General features: G+C 40.4%; 1 protein-coding gene across 1 annotated transcript in view; it reads left to right on the forward strand.

Moving 5' to 3' along the window:
* Positions 1–758: 758 nt before the first annotated feature.
* Positions 759–26,297, forward strand: part of DNAI3 (dynein axonemal intermediate chain 3) — a gene marked incomplete at its 5' end in the record, with an annotated part of 34,150 nt that continues 8,611 nt past the window's right edge. The window contains 17 exons of the mRNA XM_081325880.1: positions 759–1,029; positions 2,685–2,726; positions 3,863–4,044; positions 4,395–4,499; positions 4,660–4,800; positions 6,247–6,446; positions 7,179–7,295; positions 7,880–8,070; positions 8,838–8,962; positions 9,094–9,183; positions 10,148–10,231; positions 11,337–11,465; positions 13,159–13,232; positions 14,866–15,013; positions 17,034–17,121; positions 18,160–18,296; positions 21,677–21,740. Of these exons, the coding sequence (XP_081182006.1) occupies positions 759–1,029; positions 2,685–2,726; positions 3,863–4,044; positions 4,395–4,499; positions 4,660–4,800; positions 6,247–6,446; positions 7,179–7,295; positions 7,880–8,070; positions 8,838–8,962; positions 9,094–9,183; positions 10,148–10,231; positions 11,337–11,465; positions 13,159–13,232; positions 14,866–15,013; positions 17,034–17,121; positions 18,160–18,296; positions 21,677–21,740 (2,188 nt within the window). The remainder of the gene's footprint in view (positions 1,030–2,684; positions 2,727–3,862; positions 4,045–4,394; positions 4,500–4,659; positions 4,801–6,246; positions 6,447–7,178; positions 7,296–7,879; positions 8,071–8,837; positions 8,963–9,093; positions 9,184–10,147; positions 10,232–11,336; positions 11,466–13,158; positions 13,233–14,865; positions 15,014–17,033; positions 17,122–18,159; positions 18,297–21,676; positions 21,741–26,297) is intronic.

Genomic DNA, 26,297 nt, shown 5'->3' on the forward strand with positions numbered 1-26,297 from the left:
ACCCCCTGCTCAGGCAGGAAATCTATACCATTTCAGACAAGTGGTTGTCCAGTTTCTTCTTAAAGACATTCAGTGTTGGAGCATTCGCAACTGGAGGCAGGTTGTTCCACATCTGGAAGCAGGTTAATAGTTGGGATAGGCAGTGATTTTTCTCTTTTTTCCAGGATTTTAAAATTGAAAAAAAATGAAAAGTTAAGATAATCATAGATAACTTTCTAAATACTTCTGAAGACTTGGGAAATGAAAATGGTGATTAAAAACAGGGACCTTAAATGGAGAGTGATGGTGAAGACTATATTCTATTTGTGCATTGATTGGCAGTTAGCACTACATGTCATACTGCTTCCCTTTCTCATACAATTTATTCTCTTCTGCTTTGACTTTCAGAAACAAAATTTAAAGATAAATTGGGATGAAAAGCACAATTGGGCATATAATATTTTCAGGAGTCCCAGCAATATTTCACTCAAGGTATCTTGCAGAGTTTCAAATGGGCCCTTGAATTTCTCAGTTGAAATTGAAGTATTCTTTGTATTTTTGCAAAACCGATTCTAATTGATCCAAAACCACATCCCCATTGAAAGCAATGGTGAGGTTATTTAGGTAACTCCTATTCTGCTCCTGACATTATATAGGAATTAATCATAATCAACTAGCTTAGTTATAAGTACAGACACTGGGAGGGGTTATTTGAGTTCTGTCTCGTTATCTGATTTTTGGGTTGTTGTTGTTGTCCACTTTTCAGAAGCATTTAAAAGATGGATGAAAGTCCAGCAACTACTGAACTGCGTACCTCACCTGATAGTGATGGTTCACCAAAAAAAGGTAAAGGCAAAGGCAAAGGTAAAGGATCACCAAAAGAAAAAGGAAGTCCTAAGGGGTCAGCCAAAGAAAAAGGAAGTCCTAAGGGATCAGCCAAAGGAAAAGGAAGTCCTAAGGGATCAGCCAAAGGAAAAGGAAGTCCTAAGGGGTCAGCCAAAGGAAAAGGAAGTCCTAAGGGGTCAGCCAAAGGAAAACCAAAATCTCCTGGTAAGTGTAATATTATATAGAACTGAAGAATGTTATTTGCCTTAATCTAAATATGAACACAAAAATATTCAAGAATGGATGAATGCAACTAATGCTTTGCCAATGTTTGTGTGTATTTATTTGAAAATTTTTGGATATCCTTCCTTCCTTCCTTCCTTCCTTCCTTCCTTCCTTCCTTCCTTCCTTCCTTCCTTCCTTCCTTCCTTCCTTCCTTCCTTCCTTCCTTCCTGCTGGTTACTTTCAGAGGGGCAGGCAAAAGTCAGAAGGTTTAAATTAATGGCTTTAAGGCAATCTCCGCACCTGAAATCAGGACACCAACATCTTATGGCAAACCAAACCAGAAACCATAGAGATCATGTAGCAGCAGGGACTGGAAATATTATGTCTGGCTCAAGTATAGATAAATACCATTTTAACTGAGTCGCAGGAAAAGGCCCACAAATTGTTGAGAAACAATGGATAAAGCCAGCATACAGAATGAATGTACTGTACAATGGTTGAATTCTGAGATTCAGAAATGAAAGAAAGCTTTTGGAAGGGACTTTTTTCTTTACTTTCTGTGATCACAGCAGCTGCTACTAAGACTCAGAGGATTTACTGGAAAGGTAACCATATCAGCCAGTAAAGAACTGATCACAGAACAAATAATGTTTGTAAGCCGAAAGCATGGTGCTTTTATGTGATTTTGAACCGTTCTCTACTCATGCTCCATTCTGCTCATTCCTGAGGAGTAGAGTCTTCCTTCAGTCAGAAAGTATTTTGTTATGTATTGGGCTTGTGGTGATACACCATGTGCGTTACTGGAGCAGCCAACGGCTCTCCAGCAACCCAGACTGGCCGTCTCCGGTCCTGCAATTGGCTAGCCCCAGGCGGCAAGAGTGGGTTCAAACCCATTGGCTGCCGCCTAGGGGCTAGACTATATATTGTGGCTGGTTGCAGCCCAAGTTTCAGTGCAGTTCCAGCAAGAATAAAGTATGAGTTATCCTGTACTCAGCCTCATGTCATCATTCCTGCATCCAAGAGCCCACGACTTAACATATTTATTTCCCTTTGTGCTTTTCTCTGTTGGAATAACAAATACACCCGCACAAAGAGATATATATTTATTCTTAGTATATATTGCATACATATAATTTCATTACTTTTTAGAAGACATATACGGCCATCAAAAGAGTGATCAGAATTCTAGGGAGTCAGACAGCATACAAGTGTAGTAAATCATGATCACATCAAGATGCTGGTCTATCCTCTGCATAAAGAAAACTTAAAATGTTTGGAACTTTTTAGTTATGCGATGGAATGGGGGGGGGGTAGACTATTCTTGGCCTGGAATTAGAAATTTATAAAATCAAGATTGGAAGACTGTTTCAGCTTCCTTTTCTGTCATGATATTCAAACTCATCAAATAAAATTCATTGACAAAATCAAATAATATTTCAGGTCAAAGACAGTACATAAAATACATGGTGACACCCTACTAGTTTAGCCTTAATAGGAATTACAGCACATCGGCAGAGGGTAATTCTCACTAGTGGCTGCTAGTCCTGATAATTATCACTTGTAAAGTGAATTTTATATAGAAATGAAAAACACAACGCACACCCGCCTAGCTGATTCAGAAAGATTTACATTAAAACCCCTTTCTCTTATTTCAGTTAAAAAAGAAGAAGAGCCTGATCTATCTATGGCAAGCATGGGTAAGTTCAATGCTAAAGAAAAATATATAAATAAAGTATGCATAATGGTGCCAGCCAGAAATGACCGGAATGATCAATAAAAAAATATCTTCTTTACTCAGACTTAGCGGAGCTTGTAGTGAACAAAGCACAAAAATCATAACATTGCTTATCTTTGTCATAAGAGACAACAACCTAAGATAGGCAAAATAAATCTTGTTTTTATAAGAAGCTATTTTTTTCTTTATAGTTACTTCCACAATCTGATAGTAAAAGTCAATGTTTACAAATTTAACCGGACCCTTGATACATTTATAATTTTCTTAGATTAGAATCTTATTTGGCTTCTTGCCGTTTATTTCAAATTCTTTAAGTTTTTAAGAAAGTGGAGATAATCTTGCTGAAGGAATGCAAGATCCATAGGGAAGAAAAATGACATGTGAGTCCTGAAACAAGGGATAGCGTGAGAAAGAAACCCCAAACAACCTTGCCTTGATTCCATTTGCTGTCAGATGGGACAGGGGAGAACTCTGACCAATAGTATTCCTGTAGTACTACCTTGGCCTATTTCAAAGGCTTGAAATTCCCTGGGACTGAAGTAATTCAGCTGATCGTTTTATATCAAAATGCAGTTTTTCTGCAGCCCGAGTTTAAGGGACTATGATCCTCTTAGTTAATTTAATCAACATTTTCTAAAGAATGTTCTCTGGGAGCTCTCAATTTTTACATGAAAAGAATCATCCAAGGGGAAGACAACATTTCGTTTCCATTGAAGTCCACACACACATAAACACACAAACATGCACACAAACATGCACACTTCCCTACAATACAAAGTTCTTCTGCAATGTAAAACAAACCTCTTCCATTTTCTTGGCTATTTGCTTACAATATCAGGCGACTAGCCATAATTTCATTTTGATGTGATTTCATCGAAGGCAGGGTCCTTCAAAATGTAGGGAAAAAGGATGTTGAGCTTAGTGAGAAATAACACTACACTATCATTTTAGAATGTTTGTGACATTGTGGAACTTTTGAGTGAATTACAGTAGACTTTCACTCTCTCTCTCTCTCTCACACACACACACACACACACGCACACATGCACAAACACAAAAACACACGCATTGAAGAAAAAGTTGCAATTTTTTTTTCAGGCCACCCAGAAATATTTCCCTTGGTCCTCACTGAAAAAACCCAGGAAATATTTAATTGCTCTGCTGATGTAGATGTAACAGCCGAAAATCCTTACAAGCTTCTTAAAAAGGAAGATATTATTAACGATATGAAGACAAGAGCTGCAATTTCTGACTTCCACCCTATCAAAAAAGTTATACTAGTAAGTTACCCTTCAAGGCATATTGTATGTGCAATTCTCTGTTGGAAAATTGATGAACTTGACTATATCAGTTATCCTAGATTGCATTGGATTGGGCTTTTTGAGATCCTTGGGTTTGGTAATGGTGCTGGTTAAAAAAACTACACCATATTGCAGAAGAGAATGTCTTATTTCTGTTATGCATATGAAAAATATAAATTAAAAAGCCAAAAAGTTGGACTGTTAAATGATGGATAATAACTAACATAGGATCGATATATAAATTCAATCTCCCGCTCTCTTTTCTCAATTTTATTTGGAGGTTAGTATTTTTTCTAATTGCAAAAATCCATTTATCTGTATTCACATAGGATTATCCTGGCGAAGAACTCCTGCTAGTCTTCGACAGAGAATTAAAATATGGACAGATCTTTTATCTTGTTGCAAGCGAAGAAGCCAAGGAAAACATTTTAAATGTAAGAGATAGCTCAGTTATTTGGTATGTGCATCATAGAGGGTCAAAATAGTCTTCTGAATAGAGAGTAATATAATTGTGTCACAATACTGTATTTACCTTTATTTTTAAAAAAATCAATTAATTAAATATGAACATCCTTACTATTTTCCTCTCCATAGCCACCAGAGCCAGAGGAAGAAGAAGAAATTAAAGAAGGCGTGCCTGAAGAAATTTATAAACCTCCTGTGCGAAAACCTTGGGTTTCACTTGGAAGTGAAAAGGAAATTGAAGAAGAATCAGTCAGGGAATCAACTAGGAGGGTGAGAAGAATTAATTTTATTCAGCAAAATCTAAGGGAGTAACCTTGTAATACTCTGTAGGGGTAGATTTCAGATACAGTGGTACCTTGGTACTCAACTGCTTTGAAACTCATCAAATTTGCTACTCAATACATTTTGACATGAACATTTTGTCTCAGTAGCACAAGCTAGAATTTGTCAGTGTTGGCTGCCTTGTGACTCACAACATTATTCCTTATGGGAATAAATATGACTGTATTTATGAAAAGATTTAATGAGCCTCTTAAAAATCTCAACACATTGGTTCCATAATAAGCAAATTGTGAGGAAATTAAGGGAAAACACTAAATGCATTTTTATCTATATTTACATATTCCATTTTCTCTTTCTTTCTTTCTTTCTTTCTTTCTTTCTTTCTTTCTTTCTTTCTTTCTTTCTTTCTCTCTCTCTCTCTCTCTTTCTTTTTCTTTCTTTCTTCTTTCTTTCTTTTTTCTTTCCTTTCTTCTCTCTCTTCCTTCTTTCTCTCTCTATTTCTCTCTTTTTTGATAATTTGATACAGTATTTATCTGGGCAAATATGGATTACTGCATGCCATTTTGGGGATAGTTGTTTAATCAAAATCACAAAATTCATTTGTGTTTCTTTACATGCTAATTTAGGAATATAAATTAATTTCTGAATATACATGCATAGACTTGTTAGTTGTATTGTGTATAACATAGGAAACAATGTGCAATATATTATTATAGTTAGAGTTTACCTCACAGAAAAAATTATAAGCGTACCCTTATGTACGGTTAGTATTAAAATAATTTTTAAATACAGATAGCAAGTATTTCTTCTGTTACAAGGAATGTGTTGTCCTATATGATCAGAAAGTTCAGTTGTTCTCCCCGTGGGAGATAAGAAAAAAAAAATCAGTGTGATTCTTTTTAAAATTCCCATCAAATGATACTACCTTCCTGATCATTTTGTTGTTAGCTGCAAAGTCGTGTCTAACTCATCGCGACCCCATGGACAACGTTCCTCCAGGCCTTCCTGTCCTCTACCAACTTCTGGAGTCCATTTAAGCTCACGCCTACTGCTTCAGTGACTCCATCCAACCACCTCATTCTCTGTCATGCCCTTCTTCTCTTGCCTTCAATCTTTCCCAGCATTAGGCTCTTCTCCAGTGAGTCCTTCCTTCTCATTAGGTGGCCAAAGTATTTGAGTTTCAACTTCAGGATCTGGCCTTCTAAAGAGCAGTCAGGGTTGATCTCCTCTAGGATTCCTGATCATATGGACCTACTATAAAGATGACCTCTTATGTCTTTGGAGCTGTCGTATCAATGCAGCATTTTAAACATAATACCAGGTTAAAAGGAAGCACAAAAAGCCAAGCCATATAACTGTCAGATCCTGACGCCTAGGACTGACATTGCTCCAAAGCAATCCTTTCATTAAGAAATATTTTTATTGGACTTTCAGATAAAATATATGATTTCTCGGCCACACAAAGAATTTGGAATTCGGGTTAGGTTCCAAAACAGAAATGTGACCCTTGATAAAAATGCATATGTGGAGTGTATGCCCTATCAAGACAAGAACTTCACCATTCGGCAGCTAGAGAAACATGTTGGCATCCAGGTAGTTCCAGAAGAAGAAAACACCGGAACTCAGACAAAATGGTATAAAACTCATAATTTATTTTTTGTTTTAAAAAGGGAAGAAAAACTGTGTGTGGGTTTTTTTTGGGGGGGAGGGGATTTTTTTGGGAAGGGGGGAGAGAATAACAACTTCTACTTTCTTTGACCTTGAAAGAATGTAGGTGAGAGATTTCAGATATACTAATTTCATCTGTATTCTGTCTTTTGCCTTTGATAGAATTCAGAACAATATACATGGAGGTCTGGTGGCTGTCCATTCAGTGGTTACTGATCAGACTCAGATTTACTTTACTTTACTGTGAGTTCAGGGTCTGGCCTCATGCCCAGGAAATAATAGATCATGAGTCTGCAGCTGGGGATTATGGAAATTGAAATCTAACCAATCAGGGAAATATCAAACCAATGGATTTTATTGGATAAGCCATAGAGCTCCCATACGCATTTAGCACTAAAACCAAAACCTTGCTTCAGAAATCATACATCATCGTAAACAAAACGCGTACCAATGAAACCACACCTGATTGTGCTTCAAAAAAAAAACGGCTCCCATATTTCTCTGTCTTTTTCAGTTATAGTCACCTATGTTTCCTCAACTCTACAGCATCAGCCAATACTGTGGAATGGTTGCCAAAATTCTGTGGAATTAGTAAATGCTATAGGACAAACATCATTTAAATTATGATATCTAGCGTTGGGAAGAACTTTTTCTCCCACTCTCCGTTTTTTTTAAACAATGGAATTCATGTGCTTTAGGACCTATCCCAAAAATGCAACGACACAATATTACCCGAGAGAATTTTCAGAACATGAAAAAGAGGCTTACTTGTCATCAGAAGAGCTGAAAAACTTTATCGTATCTGTGGCTTTACGGTTAGTATCGTGCTCCACTAATGTAATGTTCTGAGATACAAGCAATAATACGCAAACAAACAACGCCCCCCCCCACACACACAGCCCTCCCCATCCACATTCTACCCTGCTTTGGTGACAGATGCAACTTTTCAAAATTAATTCCCTAACTTTATACCTGATTTGAGCAGTGTCACTTTAGCGTGATTTGCAGTTATTAAACCGAAGAGGCATCCCCTGATATCCTCTGAAAGAAAAAAAAAGGATCTCTACATGGCTCTGCCAATAAGTCAGATGGGATGAACTCTGCTTCTGGCTTACAGCAAGCATTGGTTGATTTGGACCCATTAGTACTGATCATTTAGTAGTGAAGTTATTGGAAGGGAGACGTCAGATGGGGACACTCCTTGACCAGCTGCAGGCAATAACACCAGCAGTCCAAAAGAGGGCATTTGCAGGGGACCCACATGGCTGGAAGGATGGCCCTTACCCTGTAAATTTTCATCAGAACCCATTGATGCCTAATGTAGATAACCCCTTAAGTATTTTAATCCCTCTCTCTCCCCACCCACCCACCCTCTCTCTCTCATTTTCCTCTGCTGCAGAGTTGAAGTGGCACTGCAACAAAATGAAATAATGAATGTTTTTTTCGATGACTGGAAAGCTCTTGCAGAAGAGGAAAGTGGTTTTGCAGGTAAATCTGATGTCACCATGAAGGAATATCAGTCCTTTACAGATCTGCATTACCTCAAGGACAGAACTGTTAGCTGCATCTGCTGGCACCCGACCATTTATGGTAAGGCTTACAAAAAATTGGTTCAGCTTTACAATAATTGTGATAGGCATCTGGAGGCCTTCAAAAGGCAGCGGCTCTTGTATTTTATCTATTTTGCCCTCTCTGAAAATAAAAACAAGCAGGAAGTACAGCAAGAAAGGCATTTGAAATGCTTATCAGATAATTTATAATACTGTGGAATTGGAATCACCATCCTAACTAGCGGGGAGTGTTGGCTGAGTGTGAACATTTGATAGATATTGAAAGCAGTTATTGGGTAAAATCTGCAGATAGCTTTTTCTAAAAGAGTGGAAAACTTTAAACTTGGGATGACAAGCAAAAGTAACACCATTTTTGTTGTTCTAAAAAAAAATCAGAAAAAGAGAGAAAAAAGAGAGCAAGATGGATGCATCTTGACCTTCCCAAAAGTTAGTGCCTGTGACTGAAAAGTCTAACACTGCCTCATGCCTGTGCACCAAGGGTGTCATCGTATCCCCAAGCCCAGGGATACGCAACCTTGGCTCTTTTATGACTCATGGACTTCAACTCCCAGAATTCCTGAGTCAGCTATGCTGACTGAGGAATTCTGGGAGTTGAAGTCCATGAGTCATAAAAGAGCTGAGGTTGCCTACCCCTGCCCAAGCCTATCAACCTTGACTGTTGAAGAATTGAAAAAAATGAGAAGGGAAATGAAGGGAAGGGAAGGATAGGGGAAATGCAGCCTTCAGCTACATAAAGATTTCTCTTTTCTGCTGTACTGAAGAAATAAGTATTTTGTCCTCATTCAGGGATAATTGTCGTGGCAGTGACCGAGCGGCTCACTTATGAGGAACGAGTAGCCCAGTCTGGGAAACTGCTCTTATGGAAAGCCCCAATTCTGTTCTGGAGTTTTGCTGACCCAATTCACCCTCAGGTATTCTCTGTTTTTGACGACTTGACTATTTCTGAACATTGCTTAACCAACAAAGACACAATCACTTTAGTTTGTGGAAAATGGAGCTCAAAATTGATGGATCTCTCCCTCCTTCCTAATGTTATTTCTAGCTAATGCTGGAGTGCCCTGAAGATATTTATTGCTTTGAGTTTTCTCCAAGTGATCCCAACATCATTGTTGGAGGCTGTCTGAATGGACAGGTTAGCAACTAGATTTGCACACTTCATTTCTCTCTCCCTCTCCCTTTCTCTCTTTCTCTCGCTTCTTTAAAGTGAGCATTGAACTATATGTTTGTATGCATCTTGTATCTTTTTTGCATTGTGTAATAAGTTACACCCGCCTCCCCCAATTTTTTCTAATAATGTTTAAAGGCATTTTTAAAAGATTGAGAGAATCTGGGGCTGCAAATGACCAATCCTACTCTCAAACTTCCAAAGCACATGGTCTAGACCAGGGGTTTTCAAACTTGGCCCTTTTATGACTTGTGGACTTCAACTCCCAGAATTCCTCAGCCAGCGTGCCTGACTGAGGAATTCTGGGAGTTGAAGTCCACAAGTCATAAAAGGGCCAAGTTTGAAGACCCCTGGTCTAGATAATAGAACTGTGAATGTCACTACTGTATTTCCACATCCGAAGTTCAGTCTGCTACTTTTCAACTTTTATAACTTCTACTTTTCTGAAATTGAAACAAAAAAATCCTTCATTTCTATACCTAAAAATATAATCCCAGCATTGTCATTTGCAACAGAGTCAGGAAAGGCTCTTTCTTAATCTCACTAGAATTTGGGAGATTTAATAGTCCAAGCATAATTGGAAGGGACACATTCATCATGGGAGGAATACAGATAGTTCTCGACTTACGACCATAACTGAGCCCAAAATTTTGGTTGCTAAGTGAGACATTTGCTATGTGAATTTTGTCCCATTTCACAACCTTTTTTTGCCACAGTTGTTAAGTGAATCACTGCAGTTGCTAAGTTAGTAGCATGGCTGTCAAGTGAATCTGGTTTTCCCCATTGATTTTGGTTCTCAGAAAGTCATAGAAGGTGATCCCATGAACCCAGGACACTGCAGCTGTCATAAATATGGACCAGTTGCCAAGCATGTTTTGAACACCTCTGCTGCACTAGATTTATCAGATCTGTTGTTCTGCTCCAATGCCAGGTTGTGTTGTGGGACATTTCAGAATATGAAGAAAGGTTAAAAAGCGCAAAGTCAGGCATTGCTGCTGGCACAGCAATTAATATGGTGAGTATTGCATACTTATTCTTCTTACATGCTGTCAATTGCCTAATGATTTTTGATTTAAGACTGATAGCCCTGGGATCTGGCCCTTCTGCACATGAATATTATGTGTCCCATAGCACATTTACTTGAACAAATCTACCTGTAAGGTTAAAATAAGTCAACAAATATAAGCACCAGAATCCCTGCTTTTAAGACAACTGGAAAAATTGTATATTCTGTGCGTACATTAACAATGGAACCCTGGTATTCTCTAAACTCTGTTGAGTTAAATGGAGTTGTATCATTTGGGTAGTATAACAGTAAAATGAAATGAAATGAATGGCATTTACTCCTAGATATCTAAATACCTCTATGTCACGGGTGTCAAACTCACCGCGTCACATGACGTGTCGTGACATATCGCGACTTTTTTTGCATTGCCGGAGCTGGGGTGGGTGCGGCCTCCATACGATGCAACTGGCCCGCAGGCCGGCAGTTTGACACCCCTGCTCTATGTGAATAAGCTTGCAAGAGTCTTGGATTTGTGGGTCTCCTCCACCTCCTCCTATAGAGCTATGTAGAGATTAGAAATTTTCACTTGCACTTTTAAACAAACACAAGTTCCATATTAAATCCAAAATTGGCTGAAAACTTCTGTTTCAACTGTGGTTTCAGAATGAGCCAAAAAAATCAAGAGTCGGTTCAACGGTACTGTTGTTTAAACAAATCTCAGTTTGACACAAGAGAAAACTGTGTTTTATTTAAAACTGAATGTTTCAAACCTTATGGCTCTTGGACAGGAAAGTGAAAAGGAAAATGTGAGGTTTGTATAGCTGTTACAAGAAATATACATGTTACATATATACATGTTACAAGAAATGATGACTTTGGGCCTCCCACAAACCAATATATTTTCCTTATTTCCTCCCATTGATGATGGCATATACACCGTCAATTTCTGTGAATTTTAGAGGATCCTTATACTTTAAAGAAAGGATTTATTTATTTGTTTCTTTATTAAACTTATACAGTATGTCACCCATCTCGCGTATGGGCTTAGTTTTGGTTTTTAAAAAAGTGATAGCTGGTTTCTTCTTAAGTATTAACAAGTCATGTTCAATTTTAGCCCAGTTTCATGCTGGAACAACAAATGGGGAAGGAACCACACTTGGTGAGGTACTGCGCAGTCTCATCTATAGAATACGGCCATAAATCTATAATAACTGACATACACTGGTTGCCAGATTTTTTTGAGGTAAGATTCAGACATTACTCTTTCCTCTTGGGCCACTAAAGGGGGAAAAAAATCCAGACACCACCAGACTTTTCTGCTCTTCTTACTTCAAGAGGTGGTTGTTGTGAAAGCAAGATAAGAGAAGATCCAGCTATGTGTTGTTTTGAGGAAGTATTGGATATAAATGTAGTCTATATAAAAGGGTTTGCAGATTATCGGTATGACACCCCCCCCCGGGGTATCATGAGCAACTTGGAAGGGCAAGTTGCAAACCCTGTTGGACCTGTGCAGGAAAAGGACCATCAAAACTTGGTCTTGATTTGTTTGGACAAGCCTAAGCTAGTTTTAAGAGAAGCTTAAACAATGGTACATATACAGATCGAGGCAGTATTTGCCTATTTTTCTTTAATTTTATGGTGTGGGATTTGCACAAATTCACTTATCACTATGGTGGTCCCAGGGAATTCCTAGACTGCAGTACTAGGTCAGAGAAACCGAACTTCCACAAATTGTCATAGAAGCTCTCTTTGTATCTTCAAAATCATCACTAGCTGACCCCTCCTACAAACAGCTTGCATAGGTTTTGAGATCAACTAGAGGACATAGTGTTCTCTCTGCCTCTTCAGATTCTTGAAACAAAAGGTGGGTTAACAAATAAATACTTAAAATACAATCTCTGTGTCTCAATTTGCAATAAACAACAAACCCAGCATTATTTATTCCTGTAGAATTTAAGAGCTGATTCCCAAGAACATTTCTTCCACATGGTGTGGAAGAAATTTACATATGTATAATTTCAGAAAAATATTGTAAATCATTCAGAAGATCATCATTTGTGCCCAACTACAGTGCTCACTAACTAATGTACAGTATGTTCACTTTTTATTTTCTCAACTGGGAATTTATTTATTTATTTATTTATTTATTTTTTTACATTTATATACCGCCCTTTCTCGAAGGACTCAGGGCGGTTTACAGGGTGATTAAAAACAAAAATACAAAAGTTAAAAACAAATTTAAAAAAATTATATCCGTCCCTGAATAAGTAAAACCCCAGTTAAAATTAAAATTAAAATTCTCAGCCTCGGCCAGAGAGCTCGAAGAGCCAGGTCTTCAGGTCCCGGCGGAATGAACGGAGGTCGGGGGCAGTCCTAAGCTCCACTGGCAGCTGGTTCCAAAGGGCAGGCGCACCCACTGAGAAGGCCCTATCCCTGGGTGTCGTCCGCCGGCAATCTCTTACCGGTGGCACCCTGAGAAGACCCTCACTGTGGAAGCGCACTGGACGAAGGGAGCTTGATGCCGACAGCAGGTGTTCCCTCAGATATTGATGTTACTTTTATTGTATTTTCTACTGTACTAAAGTAAAAATCAAGTACAGGGTACAGGTGAACCAAGAACAATTGGCTGTAACAAATTAGCAAGCCTCTTACAAAACTGGTGTTTTTAAATATGGTAAATAAACATGAACATTTCTAGAATATCTGTGTAAGGACTTCTGCTTTCTTTTAATTGGAAACATCATGCAACCTTGAATAAATCTGGGAGAATGTAATTCCTGGCCAAAAGAACAAAAAACACAATCTCCACATTTGACCACTGTCTTCTCCAACTTCTGAGTTTGCCCATCCTGGAACATTTGTCTCTTTGTGTTGTTATGTTGTTGTTGTTATTCCTGCTTCTAATGTGAAATGTCATTTTGGTTGATCTTTCTTAGGTGAACAGGATGGGTACTGTTTTTGAAAACAGAGCTGGAATTTGTGTGCAGCTTATGACCTGTTCACCAGACTGGTAACATTCAAAAACTTATTATATCAAGATGCAGTTATATACCTCTGTGTTCCCTCCTCCTATTAGTTCTTATGTGCCCAAATTAGCAAAAATATTCTAGATTCTTATATGACTGTTTCCAGTGATTCAGTCAGGGAGGTATGATTTAAATATATCTTCGAACCAGGATTGTAATTTATTGAATCATAATGTCAAAATTGGCAGGATATAAATAATCTCCATTATTTCTTTGATTTCACAACCCTTTTCTTGTTCTTTTCATATTTTTCCCAGTCCATTACCATTCTTTTGTTAAGCAGATACCGATTCCAATTCGATACAGGTAGAACCAGTGACCATCCTGATGTTCTGAATTGCCATTTGAACAGTTCTAAGAATTGTCACTTGCAAAGTTCAGCTGTATAGAAAATGAGAACAGCCAGTGTACGGTGGTAAAAAAAAACCCGAAACCCAGGATACTGACTGAGCAAATGTGATGAAGTCCTACTCCTTTTTTACATGGGTCATATAAAAGAGGAGCAGAGGATCTGTCACCTAGTCATGGTGATCATGACTTTTTTGATCCTTCCCTGCAGACATCCTAGTTATGGAACATGGTTTTTAGGGGGCAGAAACACTTGCACCCAAGAGCCGCCTTGCAGCTGAGTTTAGAATGTTGTGTAACTTTGAGTCTTACAGAGCCAATGTTCAAAAGAATTGTTTAAACCCAACCCCTATTCTGGGTAACTGAAGCACCCATGACAGATGACTTTTCAGGCTCTACTCAACTACAGTAGGAGCATCTGCCCCTTGGGATCTGATTTTCAACTTCTGTTACTGCCTGAAAGTGTTTTGTTTTCTAAACATATGAGCAGGGTATTTTAAAAAAATCTTAAAAATGGAGATCTAGTGATTGGTTAGTGCTTCACCCTTCTGTATCAAAATGGCTTCCTAAGTGAAGAAACTTTCAAGGCTGGTTTACTCTCACTTTGTTCCACTTTCCAAAATTATGTCTGCTCCAAGTTGACGGCATTTCATATGTCATTGATGGCAAGTCACCAGGGACCTGGTAGCCTTTGGGGTTCTAGGTCCTGCTTAGAGCCACAGAAGCAGCAGCAACCCCAGTGTCAAGAGGTCAGCCTGACCATTAGCTTCTGAAGGCCAGGACCTCAGAAAGACCCATTCATAGTTCTGATGCACTGCTGCCATTGAGCCTGTCATAGCCACTATCCATGGCTGTCACTTGCTGCTACTGACATCTCTTGCCATAGTAGTTGCTCGCTTCACTTACCCATTCTGACAAATGTTCCTGGAAGCAGTCAAGACACTGCTGAAAGCACACAAAGCAGTGCTCAGCCTGGCCTGCCTATTCATGTGCTGGTCATTTGATACCAATGTTGCCTTAAGTATTAAATGTTGAAGGAACTACCAAGATGGCTACACGTGAAGCAGCTGAGGATGAGCACAGCTTCTTTTCAGAAATGCTACTACTGTACTGACCCGTTAAATAGTGCTACTAGACATGATCGTATAATGTGAGGAGGAAATGAATTATTGGTGGTTCTAGGTCTTGAGACAACAGCCTAGAGAGTGCATTGAAGACCATAATGGCAGGCCATAATGAAGGCTATTGATATTATTTCCATCTATCTAGCACAATATATATTTGGGATCTCCGAGTTTACAGGCCTACCTTACAATCTTCAGCTGAGAAGAAAAAGGAAGAGGGCATTATTACTGTTCCACCTGATGTTCCCACTACCTTTAAACACCTAGACCTTGCCTGGAAACCTCTCATTAAGGTACAGCAGAGATCTACAGAGAACTTTAAAGAAAGACTAAGATGGAGGGAAAATGCATATTTTCAACCTAATTTTTAGTCCTTTCTTCTCCCCTCCCCTCCCCCTCTCCTCTCCTTTCCTCTCAAGATGAAATTTGTTTCATATTGAAACATTGCTACAATGGAAGATCGTGTGTGACCTCCATATGTCAGAAACCTGGAAGCTCAATCTTACTTCCTCAGAGGCATTGAGAAAGAAAAGGCAATGCAAGTTTAGTCTTAAAAAAAAGGAAATTGCCAGATAGTGTGCATAAATTTTTATAAAGCAATTAAAGAGTTTTATATAATTGTTTTATAAAACCTGAGGATATCAGGTCCCCCAGATAATTGTTGTTGTCAGTTTAAATCTAGAACCAAATTGGAATAAAACTTGATGGAAAAAGTTCAACCGCCCCCAAATGTTCACCATGCGTATCACCAGAAATGTAACCTAATAGAGATATGAACACAATTTAATTTAATTGTCAATTTAAAATATGCAAAAGGACACATTTCCCATCTAATCCACATGGCACGAGACTAGATTATTCTTCAATATCTCAGTTGATGGGTATTTTGTTTGAGAAATGGTGCAATTTTAAATTGTCATTATCCAACAGCAAAAGGGGAGGGGAAATTACAATTATTGGAAGTGGTGTTTTAGCCCTCCTTTTTTGGAAGACATCAGGGCAATTCTACATTCTATCCTTAAACTACTTCTGTCCCATGGTTGTGCCAGCTGGATTCTAAGCCTGTCCTGCTTGGGATATTGTGGTGTGATATCCTCAGGCACAAAAGATCAAGACCACACAATAAGTACTAGCTAAACTTGATTTATTGCTGATGCCTGTGCACAAGAATCTAAGTCAACAAATGGTCAACAATAAATTGGTGCTAAATAAGAGTTAACAGAATTCAAGAGGGGATCTTAATTCCCCTGATACTGTGCCTCCCAGCTTCCATGCCAGGAAAGCAGTTAGAAAAATAAATGTTGTTTATAAAATTAAATTATCAACATGCCAACTGGGTATACATCCAGTGAACAGCCTTAAAATAAACATTTTTCTTGTATTTTCCCAAATTGCTCCCTAATCTTTACCTCAGTTAGAATGATAGGAATGTCATTCTAGTATTGCAGTTATAACATTTATCTAATATAAAGGGAGCTATGAATTAAAAATATATATATATTTGGGATTAGGTTTCTTTCCTTTCTATTATTCTTTCTCTGAGCTATTTCTCCATTTCTTTTTTAAATCAGTTCACTAATGATGAAGTTAAAACCAATCTACCAGGATAAAGTTAATCATTAGAAAATCTCGTACCATGTTTATCGAGCTCCTTAAATGATGTTTTAAGAAGATTCGAATAACAAGTTTTGTGTGTTGGTATTGCATGACTATTTTGGTTTCAAGTTGTTACCTATGTTAAAGCTTTATTTGTTTTGTTTAATATAAGTTCATGTCTTGCTTTCAAAGCCAATAATATTTTTATATGAGTTATATAATACATATATATTTATGACTACCTTTTACTAATGTGAAATGTCTTTTTAAAAAAATTAACAGTACTGTAATATCTTTAAATGCAATATGCCAAAAATAGTTTTATCTTAACAGGAAATAGCCAAATTTTATTGAAAGAAAAAATAATTAAACTGATATTGATCTTAGAAGATTTAATAGCATCAAATTCTTCTGAGTTTGTCTTTCATATTGTTTTAAAATGTATTTTTAAAAATGGAAACGAATCAAGCAGTCAGACACTAATTACAGCATCAATTAATAGTGTGTCTATAATTATTATGAATTAGGATTAGGAACCATAAATTATCTTAGAAAAATATTGGTTGATTTGTATTCTATATTTGCAACCCAAGCACTGTGTTTTTAAGAGAACTGTAGTAGCCTAAATAGGTTTCTGGCATTGTTTTTCAAAGAACATAACTCAGTTTTTCCCCATTGTGCATCTTGTTTAATGCCTTTTCTAAAATCCTAAAACAGATCAATCTGCCCAAGGCAGATACAAGTGCTGAATATAGTCCAATAAGATTTAGCTTCAGAGAAGAGCACTATCATACCAAAATTCAAGGTAAATAATTTTTATGTTTTGGGAAAGTATATCAACAATTCGCATAAAAGAAATGTGTGGCAGAGAGAATAGCAAAAGAGAAAAATCTTACCCAAATGATCAATATGGGTTCGTAATAGAGAGACATCTGCTGCAACATGACAGAGGTACAAAAGATGCAGAGCTTGTGTTGCATCAATGCAATTCCATATTTATCATTTGACCCCTCGATTCCCTCTGTGGATGCTTCCATTTCCTAATAAATAATCTGAGTAGTTTTTGTACATTTGTAAGGTATGATGGAAAGTGTACCTGCGGAAGAAGTTGGGAAGACTTTTGGCATGATAGAACTTTCCCAGATAGAGGCTCAGATTAAGAGACTGCACAGTCCTGAGCTGGATGGGGAAGTAGGGAATTGGTTCAGAGTAGCCATACCCTAGCATCTCTCAGGATATACTGTATCTAGTAAATTATAAATTAAATTATAAATTAAAATTCAGCTTATAGCTTGAGTTTAGCAAGATTCTAAATGTCCACTAGATCTAAGAAAATAAAGGATTGAACTCAATTGGATCTTGATTATGAACTTTGGTTTCATTAAGCTTAAATCTAGTAAATAATATTAAGTACCGGTATAATTTATATTCCTACAGTTTTATACCTAATGGTTCATTATTGTACCACACCCAGAGTCATTAATTGTATGCTGCCCAGAGTCACATACCCCAGAGATAGGTAGCTGTATAAATCAAATCAATCAATCAATCAATCAATCAATCAATCAATCAGAAGTATTTTACAACTTTTCTAAATTGAAGATCGTGAAGTGTCTTCATTTCTGTTTTCTGTCAGGGCCAGGAACCTAAAGCATTCAGTTAGTAAGGACTCAGAGCTATTTATGTAGTACAATAAGAAAGTTGACTAGTTTCCCATTCACCTTTGTCATTTTTAAAACATATCTCGCCCCCCCTCCAGTCATCTAGCCTGCTTTGACGAATGAGAAAAAATAATTGATTATGTAAGTTTTATTCACAATAACCTTATTCCAATTATTTTTAGACAAAACGGCCCTCCCAAGCAAGCAAAGCAAAGAGGCACCTATAGAAAAAATTTCATATGCGGAGATTCAGGGCACAACGATGAAACCTCTTAAGCTGCTAGAACATATAAACACCAGTTTTTTTGTTGGAACCGAAGTAAGTTTTTCTTTGGGGTGCAAATATTGTTTACCTTCAGAAAGATGGGAGAACTGGAGAATGCTGGACAGAATGCCGGTAATTGTAAGCTGATCAGTGAAATTCCTATTACAAAGCAGCATCATTAGAAAAATGAGTTATTGTGAATCTATTTACATTGGCCCATATATGGGTTTGATTACCATTGCTAGAATTCAACATGGGGTTAGATTCTGTTTGGCTGTTGTTTTTTTCCTATAAACAGAAGAGTTGTGTTCAATAGCCCAGCTCAAAAAAGTTACCCTGAATAAAAGTAATTGCTGCCATTGTAATGCTATTGGAAAATCTAAGGCAGGTGATGTTGTTATGGAGCTTATAAAACAACTCCCGTTTAGGACATGCATTTAATTGAGAAAGCATCAACAAATACACTAATTAGCAAAGAAGGCAAGAGGAAAAAATGATGGTTCATTTGGACTTTTCTGGTTAGGCCTCTACAGCTGGAAATTTGTGGAAATGGTTTTTATAAGTAGTCACTAAGAATCAGCTTGTAGTCACACTGGATCACATCTTTCACATGAAAACACTGGGGCAAGAGGAATATTGTTTTAGATCAATCAAATCTGTCTAGACTCTAGACAGATATGGGATTATTTGTAGCAGGTATGATCTATCTATCTCTTTCTTTCTCTTTCTCTTTCTGAAATATCTTTGTTATTTTTTGAAACTTGGCCTCTCTGGCATGTTCGCATAGGAAACTTAATTTTAGTCTACCTTACTTAGACTGTTGTAATTAATTTGGTGTATGCAGCTTGGGAGGGGACACGAGGCTGGCTCCAGGCAGAAATAACTGCTTCTTTGAGGGAGGGTAGCTTCCCTGCCGCCTTGAAGGAGGCGGTGGTGAGGCCCCTCCTCAAGAAACCTGCCCTGGACCCGGCTATTTTGAACAACTATCGTCCGGTCTCCAACCTTCGCTTTCTTGCGAAGGTTGTTGAGAGCATGGTGGCTCATCAGCTCCCTCTGTTCCTGGAGGAAACTGACTATCTGGACCCGTACCAATCGGGTTTTAGGCCTGGGTACAGCACGGAGACGGCATTGGTCGCGCTGGTGAATGATCTCTGGCGGGCTCGGGACAGAGGTTGTTCCTCTGTCCTAGTCCTATTAGACCTCTCAGCAGCTTTTGATACCATCGACCATGGTATCTTATTGCGGCGCCTCAGGGGGTTGGGTGTGGTTGGCACTGTTTTACAGTGGTTCTCCTCCTACCTCCTGGGTCGTTCGCAGTCGGTGTTGGCAGGAGGGCAGAGGTCGGCCTCGAGGCCTCTCGTTTGCAGAGTTCCTCAGGGGTCGGTCCTCTCGCCCCTCCTGTTCAACATCTATATGAAGCCGCTGGGTGAGATCATTCGTGGTTTTGGGGTGGGGTATCATCAGTATGCTGATGATACCCAGCTTTTCATCTCCACCCCAAATCAACCCAGTGATGCCCTCGACGTGATGTCCCATTGCCTGGAGGCGGTTTGGGTCTGGATGGGGAGAAACAGGCTTCGACTTAATCTCGATAAGACCGAGTGGTTGTACATACCGGCATCTCAAGTAATCCAGCCTATTCCATCTTTAACTATGGGGGGGTGAGGTGTTACCCCCCCCCGTAGATAGGGCTCGCAACTTGGGCGTCCTCCTTGACTCACAGCTCAGTTTGGAAGATCACATAGGAGCTGTGACCAGGGGGGCTTTTGCCCAGGTTCGCCTGGTGCACCAGTTGCGGCCCTATCTGGACCGAGATGCCCTACGTACAGTCACTCATGCGCTCGTGACCTCTCGAATAGACTACTGCAATGCTTTTTACATGGGGCTGCCCTTGAGGACCACTCAGAGACTCCAGCTGGTGCAGAATGCGGCCGCGCGAGTTGTGATGGGGGTCTCCCGATACTGCCATGTAACAACTCTTCTCCGCGAGCTGCATTGGCTCCCAGTTGCCCTCCGGGTGAGATTCAAGGTGCTGGTGATGACCTTCAAAGCCCTAAATGACATGGGTCCGGATTATTTACGGGAGCACCTTCTGCCGGCGTCAACTTCCCATCGTCCTGTGCGCTCCCACAGAGAGGGCTTCCTCAGGGTGCCGTCGGTCAAGGAGTGCCGGCTGGCGGCCCCCAGGGGGAGAGCATTCTCTGTGGGTACGCCTGCCCTCTGGAATCAGCTCCCTGTTGAGCTCCAGATGGCTCCCGACCTTTGCTCTTTTCGCCGTGACCTGAAAACCTGGTTATTCGAGCTTGCCGGCCTGGACTGAGGGATTGAGATTTTAAATTTTAGAATCTGATTTACTTGGTTTGGGGCTAAATTTAATTTAATTTATTTTTAACTTTGTATGCCATGTTTTAATTGCCCTGTACACCGCCCCGAGTCCTTTGGGAGAAGGGCGGTATATAAATCTAATAAAATAAATAAATAAATAAATTTACTACTAATTTAGTAGACTAGATTAGATATTTGGAATTCCATCAGTGGTTTTCTGCATGAAAATAGAGACTAACCATCCTAGTTGTATCCATTGTGTGTAATGATAAGAAATGTACAAAACATTTTGTGAGTGTTCAAGTTTAAAAGCCTTTAGTCCTGAGCATTAAATATGTTCATATTCTCTGAAATGATACAACTTTTGTCGTAAGTGTAATCTACATTTTCATTATCACAATGCAGAGAATTAATAAAGAAGAATGTTGTCTTATTTTTTTAATAAAATGTAAGTAAGACAATCCTCTCTTCTTTTAAAGCTATCCCTTCCGTGAAGTCTTTCACTAATTTCTAGCTATAAATCTCACTGTGTCAACCCCTGCATATGTTTTTTGCAGAACACGGTGTCATTGACTTCCATATGAACATGAAAAACATCATACAGTACTGTAAATATAACTAAAATAGATTATTATCCTGTAATTTTTTTATCATGCTGTTTTTTTAAACCCATTTAAACAAACAATAGCAAAATTCACTATTCTGAAAGTATGATGTTTTAGAAATATAATGGAGCACATTAAAGAGTTGGTGAGGATGTATGCAAGATGAAAAGAGCTTTTTGTCAGATTTAAGAAAACTGAGCTTTCAGATGTCTATAGAACAGATTAAGGCTTTGTTATTTTGGCCATAAATACAAGTACCTTGCCAAAAATTCTTTTTTAAAAAGGGGTCGTATTATAAAGCATATTTTCAAAATGCTTTTTAAAGTATCAGCACTGAATCGTGGTAGCTTTCAGACTGCAAAGATCTAAATGTCAAGATAATGATGGAAATACTTTCCATTTGCACGGAGTTCTGTAAACTTCAAAGGCGATCAGATTCTGTAACCAATATTTCATCTGAACTCCTGCTCTCCTTGCTAATTACATTTTTTTGTGGCATTGCAGGACGGCGAAGTTCTTTATTCAGACTGGAAGATGGAAAGGGATGGTGACTCAGGAAGACTGCTTAGTATGTCTTAAATTTCTCAAGGTTTCTAAAACTGCTGTAGGACCCAGATAGTGAGTTTTAAAGCACAACATACATTGGATTTCCTTAAATATTGATCAACTTGTTGTTCTGAATTAGTATGAAAAATTGATTGTCTGAATACACTAGTAATTGGCAATTATCATTTGAGGAACCATCTGTCCCTTTGGTTTCTGCCATTAGGTGATATTCAGTGATATCCGTCATCTAGACACACTTTAGGTCAGCCAGTGTCAGCTAGTGGGACTAGAAGCAAGCTTTCCTTATGGAATGATCTCTCTCCAGAGATTCTCATGGTTTCCCTCCCCACATTAACTTCTTTTTTGAGTGGTGGGACTGATCAAGACAGTTTTTTTGTGTTTTTTTTACTCCTCCAGACTGTCTGGACTAGTTCTTCAGTTTACTCAGCAATGTTACCTTCTTCTACAGCTGAGAGTGAATGTCTGGCCCAAAATCACTCAGTAGGCTGACAGACCGGAACTTATAATCTTCTGGGTTCTAGCCTGGTTCCTTAACGCTACACCAAACTGGTGCTCCCAGTGACATTAAAGTTATTAAAAACCGGGTTTTTCTCCCAAGCTATGCTGGAAGAGGTGGGAGGAAAGTTGGTCATATGTTGTCTCTGAGCTATTTATGAACTGCCTATCACTTTTTGTACTTGTAAGTGCCCAGAGCCATAGATGATTGTAATGGAATATGGGAATGATCTAGGGGAAAGGGGGGGGGAAAGATGCTCTCTTGGAAACCATCAGACAAGAGAGGCAGGAACCCCCAGTGGCTAAACAGTCAGAAAAAGAAATTTAGAGAAATCTACCTTACTGAATCAAGGAGTGAAAAATGACAGTGGGAAGTCTATACTTTCAAACTTGCAAGATTCTGTTAATGTAGCCTTAAAATGAAGTACATTTAGCTCATCTGGTCTTCTTCCATGCCTGCTTTTAGCCAAGAGGGTTGACAACTGTAGATAAATGATAGGATAGAGATAGATGATAGATAGATAGATAGATAGATAGATAGATAGATAGATAGATAGATAGATAATAGAGAAATAAGAGATAGATAGATAGATAGATAGATAGATAGTAGATAGAAGATAAATAAGATAGATGATAAATAGAGAGATATAGATAGATAGATAGATAGATAGATAGATAGATAGATAGATAGATAGATAGATAGATAGATTGATAGATAATAGAGAAATAAGAGATAGATAGATAATAGATAAATAAGATAGATGATAGATAGATAGATAGATAGATAGATAATAGATAAATAAGAGATAGATAGATAATAGATAAATAAGATAGATGATAGATAGATAGATAGATAGATAGATAGATAGATAGATAGATAGATAGATAGATAATAGATACCGTATATACTTGAGTATAAGCCGAATTTTTCAGCCCACATTTTGGGCTGAAAAAATCCACTTCGGCTTATATTCCAGTGAACAAAAAAAAGAGAACTTACCGAGGACTTGTGCGCGGCCGAGGCTTCGGTGCTTCCAGGATCGCGCGCACCTCTCCCAAGCCGCCGCCGTCCGGAGACCTGCCGAAGTTTGGGGAGGTTTGGGGAGGTGTGCGCGCACCTCCCCAAACCTCCCCAAACGTCGGCAGGTCTCCGGACCTCCGCGCCCTGCCTGCCTGCTTCTTTCCGCTGCCTGGCTGCCCTACGATGGACGTGTGGGGGAAGTACGGGGGCCGTGTAAACGGAGTACGTGCGGCGCCGCGCGGGTCTGATAGAACTGGGCCGGCAACGGGTGCTTGTGAAGCAGCTGAGGGCTGGCTAGGAAGGGGGCGGCGGCGGCGGACGCGGGGAGCTGAGGCGCCGTCCGGTAGGTAGAGGCCGTTATGGGAAGGAGGCGGGAGAAGAGACGTGTGGGGGAAGTACGGGGGCCGTGTAAACGGAGTACGTGCGGCGCCGCACGGGTCTGATAGAACTGGGCCGGCAACGGGTGCTTGTGAAGCGGCTGAGGGCTGGCTAGGAAGGGGGCGGCGGTGGCGGCACTGGCGCTTTGCGGGTGGGACAAGGCTCTCGAGAGAGAACATGGTGGAGGCGGAACCGACCCCGCCACTCCCTGCAGGGGAGAGAAGCCGGGCAAGCGCTGCTCCAGTCCTCGCTCTTCTTCCCTCTCCCAATTTTGCCTTCCTCTCCAAGATAAGTTCGAGCGGTAGGGGAAAGTTAGAGCCCCTTTCCGAGGCCACCCCTTACTTGGGATTGTTGGTCGAGAAGGCGACGTGGGCACGGAGGAGGAAGTAAGTCGCGCTTTACTCGTCGCTGCGGGGGGGGGGAGAAAAAAAGTTCTTGCCGGCCGGACTTGGATGGCGGCAGCGGCCTCAGCTGGGAGCCGCAGCCCCGCCTAGTCCAGCTGAGCTGAACCAGCTCAACACAAAGCGATCGGGCCTTTCCTCCCCCCTCCCGCTCTAGGGCAGAGATCCCCTTCCTATCGCTCGGGGCCTTTCGTCTCTTTGGCTCGCCAGGGCTGGAGCGACGAGAGCGAGCGGCAGAGGAGAGATGGTGGGCTCCTGGCTGCCGCTTCTGCTCTGTGCAGTTTTCCAACAGGCCTTTTTGGAGAAGAGGAGGCAGAGGCTTGCGGAGCGTGGATCCAGCCTCCGCCGGCGGCAGAGGCTTGCGGAGCGCGGATCCAGCCGGCGGCAGAGGCTTGCGGAGCGCGGATCCAGCCTCCGCCGGCGGCAGAGGCTTGCGGAGCGCGGATCCAGCCTCCGCCGGCGGCAGAGGCTTGCGGAGCGCGGATCCAGCCTCCGCCGGCGGCAGAGGCTTGCGGAGCGCGGATCCAGCCTCCGCCGGCGGCAGAGGCTTGCGGAGCGCGGATCCAGCCTCCGCCGCCGACAGAGGCTCGATCCGCCGTTCTGCAAGCCTCCGCTGCCGGTTAATACTCTGTATTCAGCTCTGGGAAGTGGGGGGAAGGGGGAGAGAGGGGCAGTTTGGGAGGAGGGGGAGGGGGAGCTCCACGGTGCAAAAATAAAGCCCTGCCGCTCTTCGCGTTGCTTGCCCGACTGGCTGTCACGGGACCGCACGGATCGCCTCGCTCCCACCGGCAGCTGATTCCTTCGAGTTTGGTCTCGAGCGATTTTGCATTTTCTCCAGTGCTGAAAGCCACTCGGGGAACTTGAGTTACCGGCTCCCCGATCGCTCCACCCTCATCTTCTCTTCGTTCCCGCTTCCCCTTCCGAAGGTTCCTCTCGCCGTCGGTGACTAAAGTCCCACGCTCACCCCCCGCGGCAGGTTGGATCCCCCCCAACTATCTTGAGTACCTCCTAGAGCCCCGCGCTGCCCTCCCCCAGGCCACCGCAGCCGGAGAGGACGGCTCTGAAGTTAGATATTCCGCCCGTAAGTCGCAGAGGGACCCCGGGTGTTCATAATTGATCCATAAAAACCTAATACCGAATAAAAGTACGATACATCAATAAAAAGATCCAATTTGATTTCCCCCCCCCGCCACACACACACACACACACACAGGTTGGAGACCCTCCAACGTGGCTTGGGCACCCAGAGGCTCCCGCTGCCCCCTTTTCTCCACCGGGCGAGAGAGGCAAAACGTGCACCAGCCCTGCCCCCATCCACCTCCAGTATGGATGGCTCTGCCAAAAGAAAAGCAGCCGAAGCAAGCCTCCCATTGAGAGAATGGGGCAGCGGAGGCTTGCAGAACGGCGGATCGAGCCTCTGCCGGCGGCGGAGGCTTGCAGAACGGCGGATCCCAGCCTCGGCTTATACTTGAGTCAATAACTTTTTCCAGTTTTTGGGGGTAAGATTAGGGGTCTCGGCTTATACTCGAGTCGGCTTATACTCAAGTATATACGGTAAATAAGATAGATAGATAGATAGATAGATAGATAGATAGATAGATAGATAGATAGATAGATAGATAGATAATAGATAGATAGATAGATAGATAGATAGATAGATAGATAGATAGATAGATAGATAGATAGATAGATAGATAGATAGATAGAAAGATAGATAGATAGATAGATAGATAGATAGATAGATAGATAGATAGATAGATAGATAGATAGATCAAAGACAGATCAAAGACAGATCAAAGATGGATGGATGGGTAGATGAATGAAAGATAGAGATATGATAGAATAAAGTTACAGGGTGATCTAGAAAGATAGAAGAATAGTTAAAATACTTCTTATAGCAGCTTCTCCCAGCCTGGTTTGTTTTAAAAGTGGTGGATTTCAATCCACATAATCTCACAGTCAGCATAGACTTGAAATTCAAACTGAGAGCACAATTTCACAAAGGCTGACTTAAAACAATTAAACAGCCTTCAAATCACCATGAATCCCATGGAAGGAGTGGAAAATAGTAGTGCAGAGAACATTCAGTATAGTATCTCTTTTTAAGACAATTAGATGGTCAAGACTAGAAGGAATTGATAATCCATTTTTTTCAATACTTAATTATCAATTAAAATAAGTATAAAGTTACTAGAGGCTAATTTGGATGAGAACTCCTCATCCTGATTTCCCTTGATAGGGAAATGAGTTGATTATGGGGTTC

The sequence above is a fragment of the Vipera berus genome (assembly GCF_964194415.1).
Source record: "Vipera berus genome assembly, chromosome: 3".
NCBI classification, from domain to species: domain Eukaryota; kingdom Metazoa; phylum Chordata; class Lepidosauria; order Squamata; family Viperidae; genus Vipera; species Vipera berus.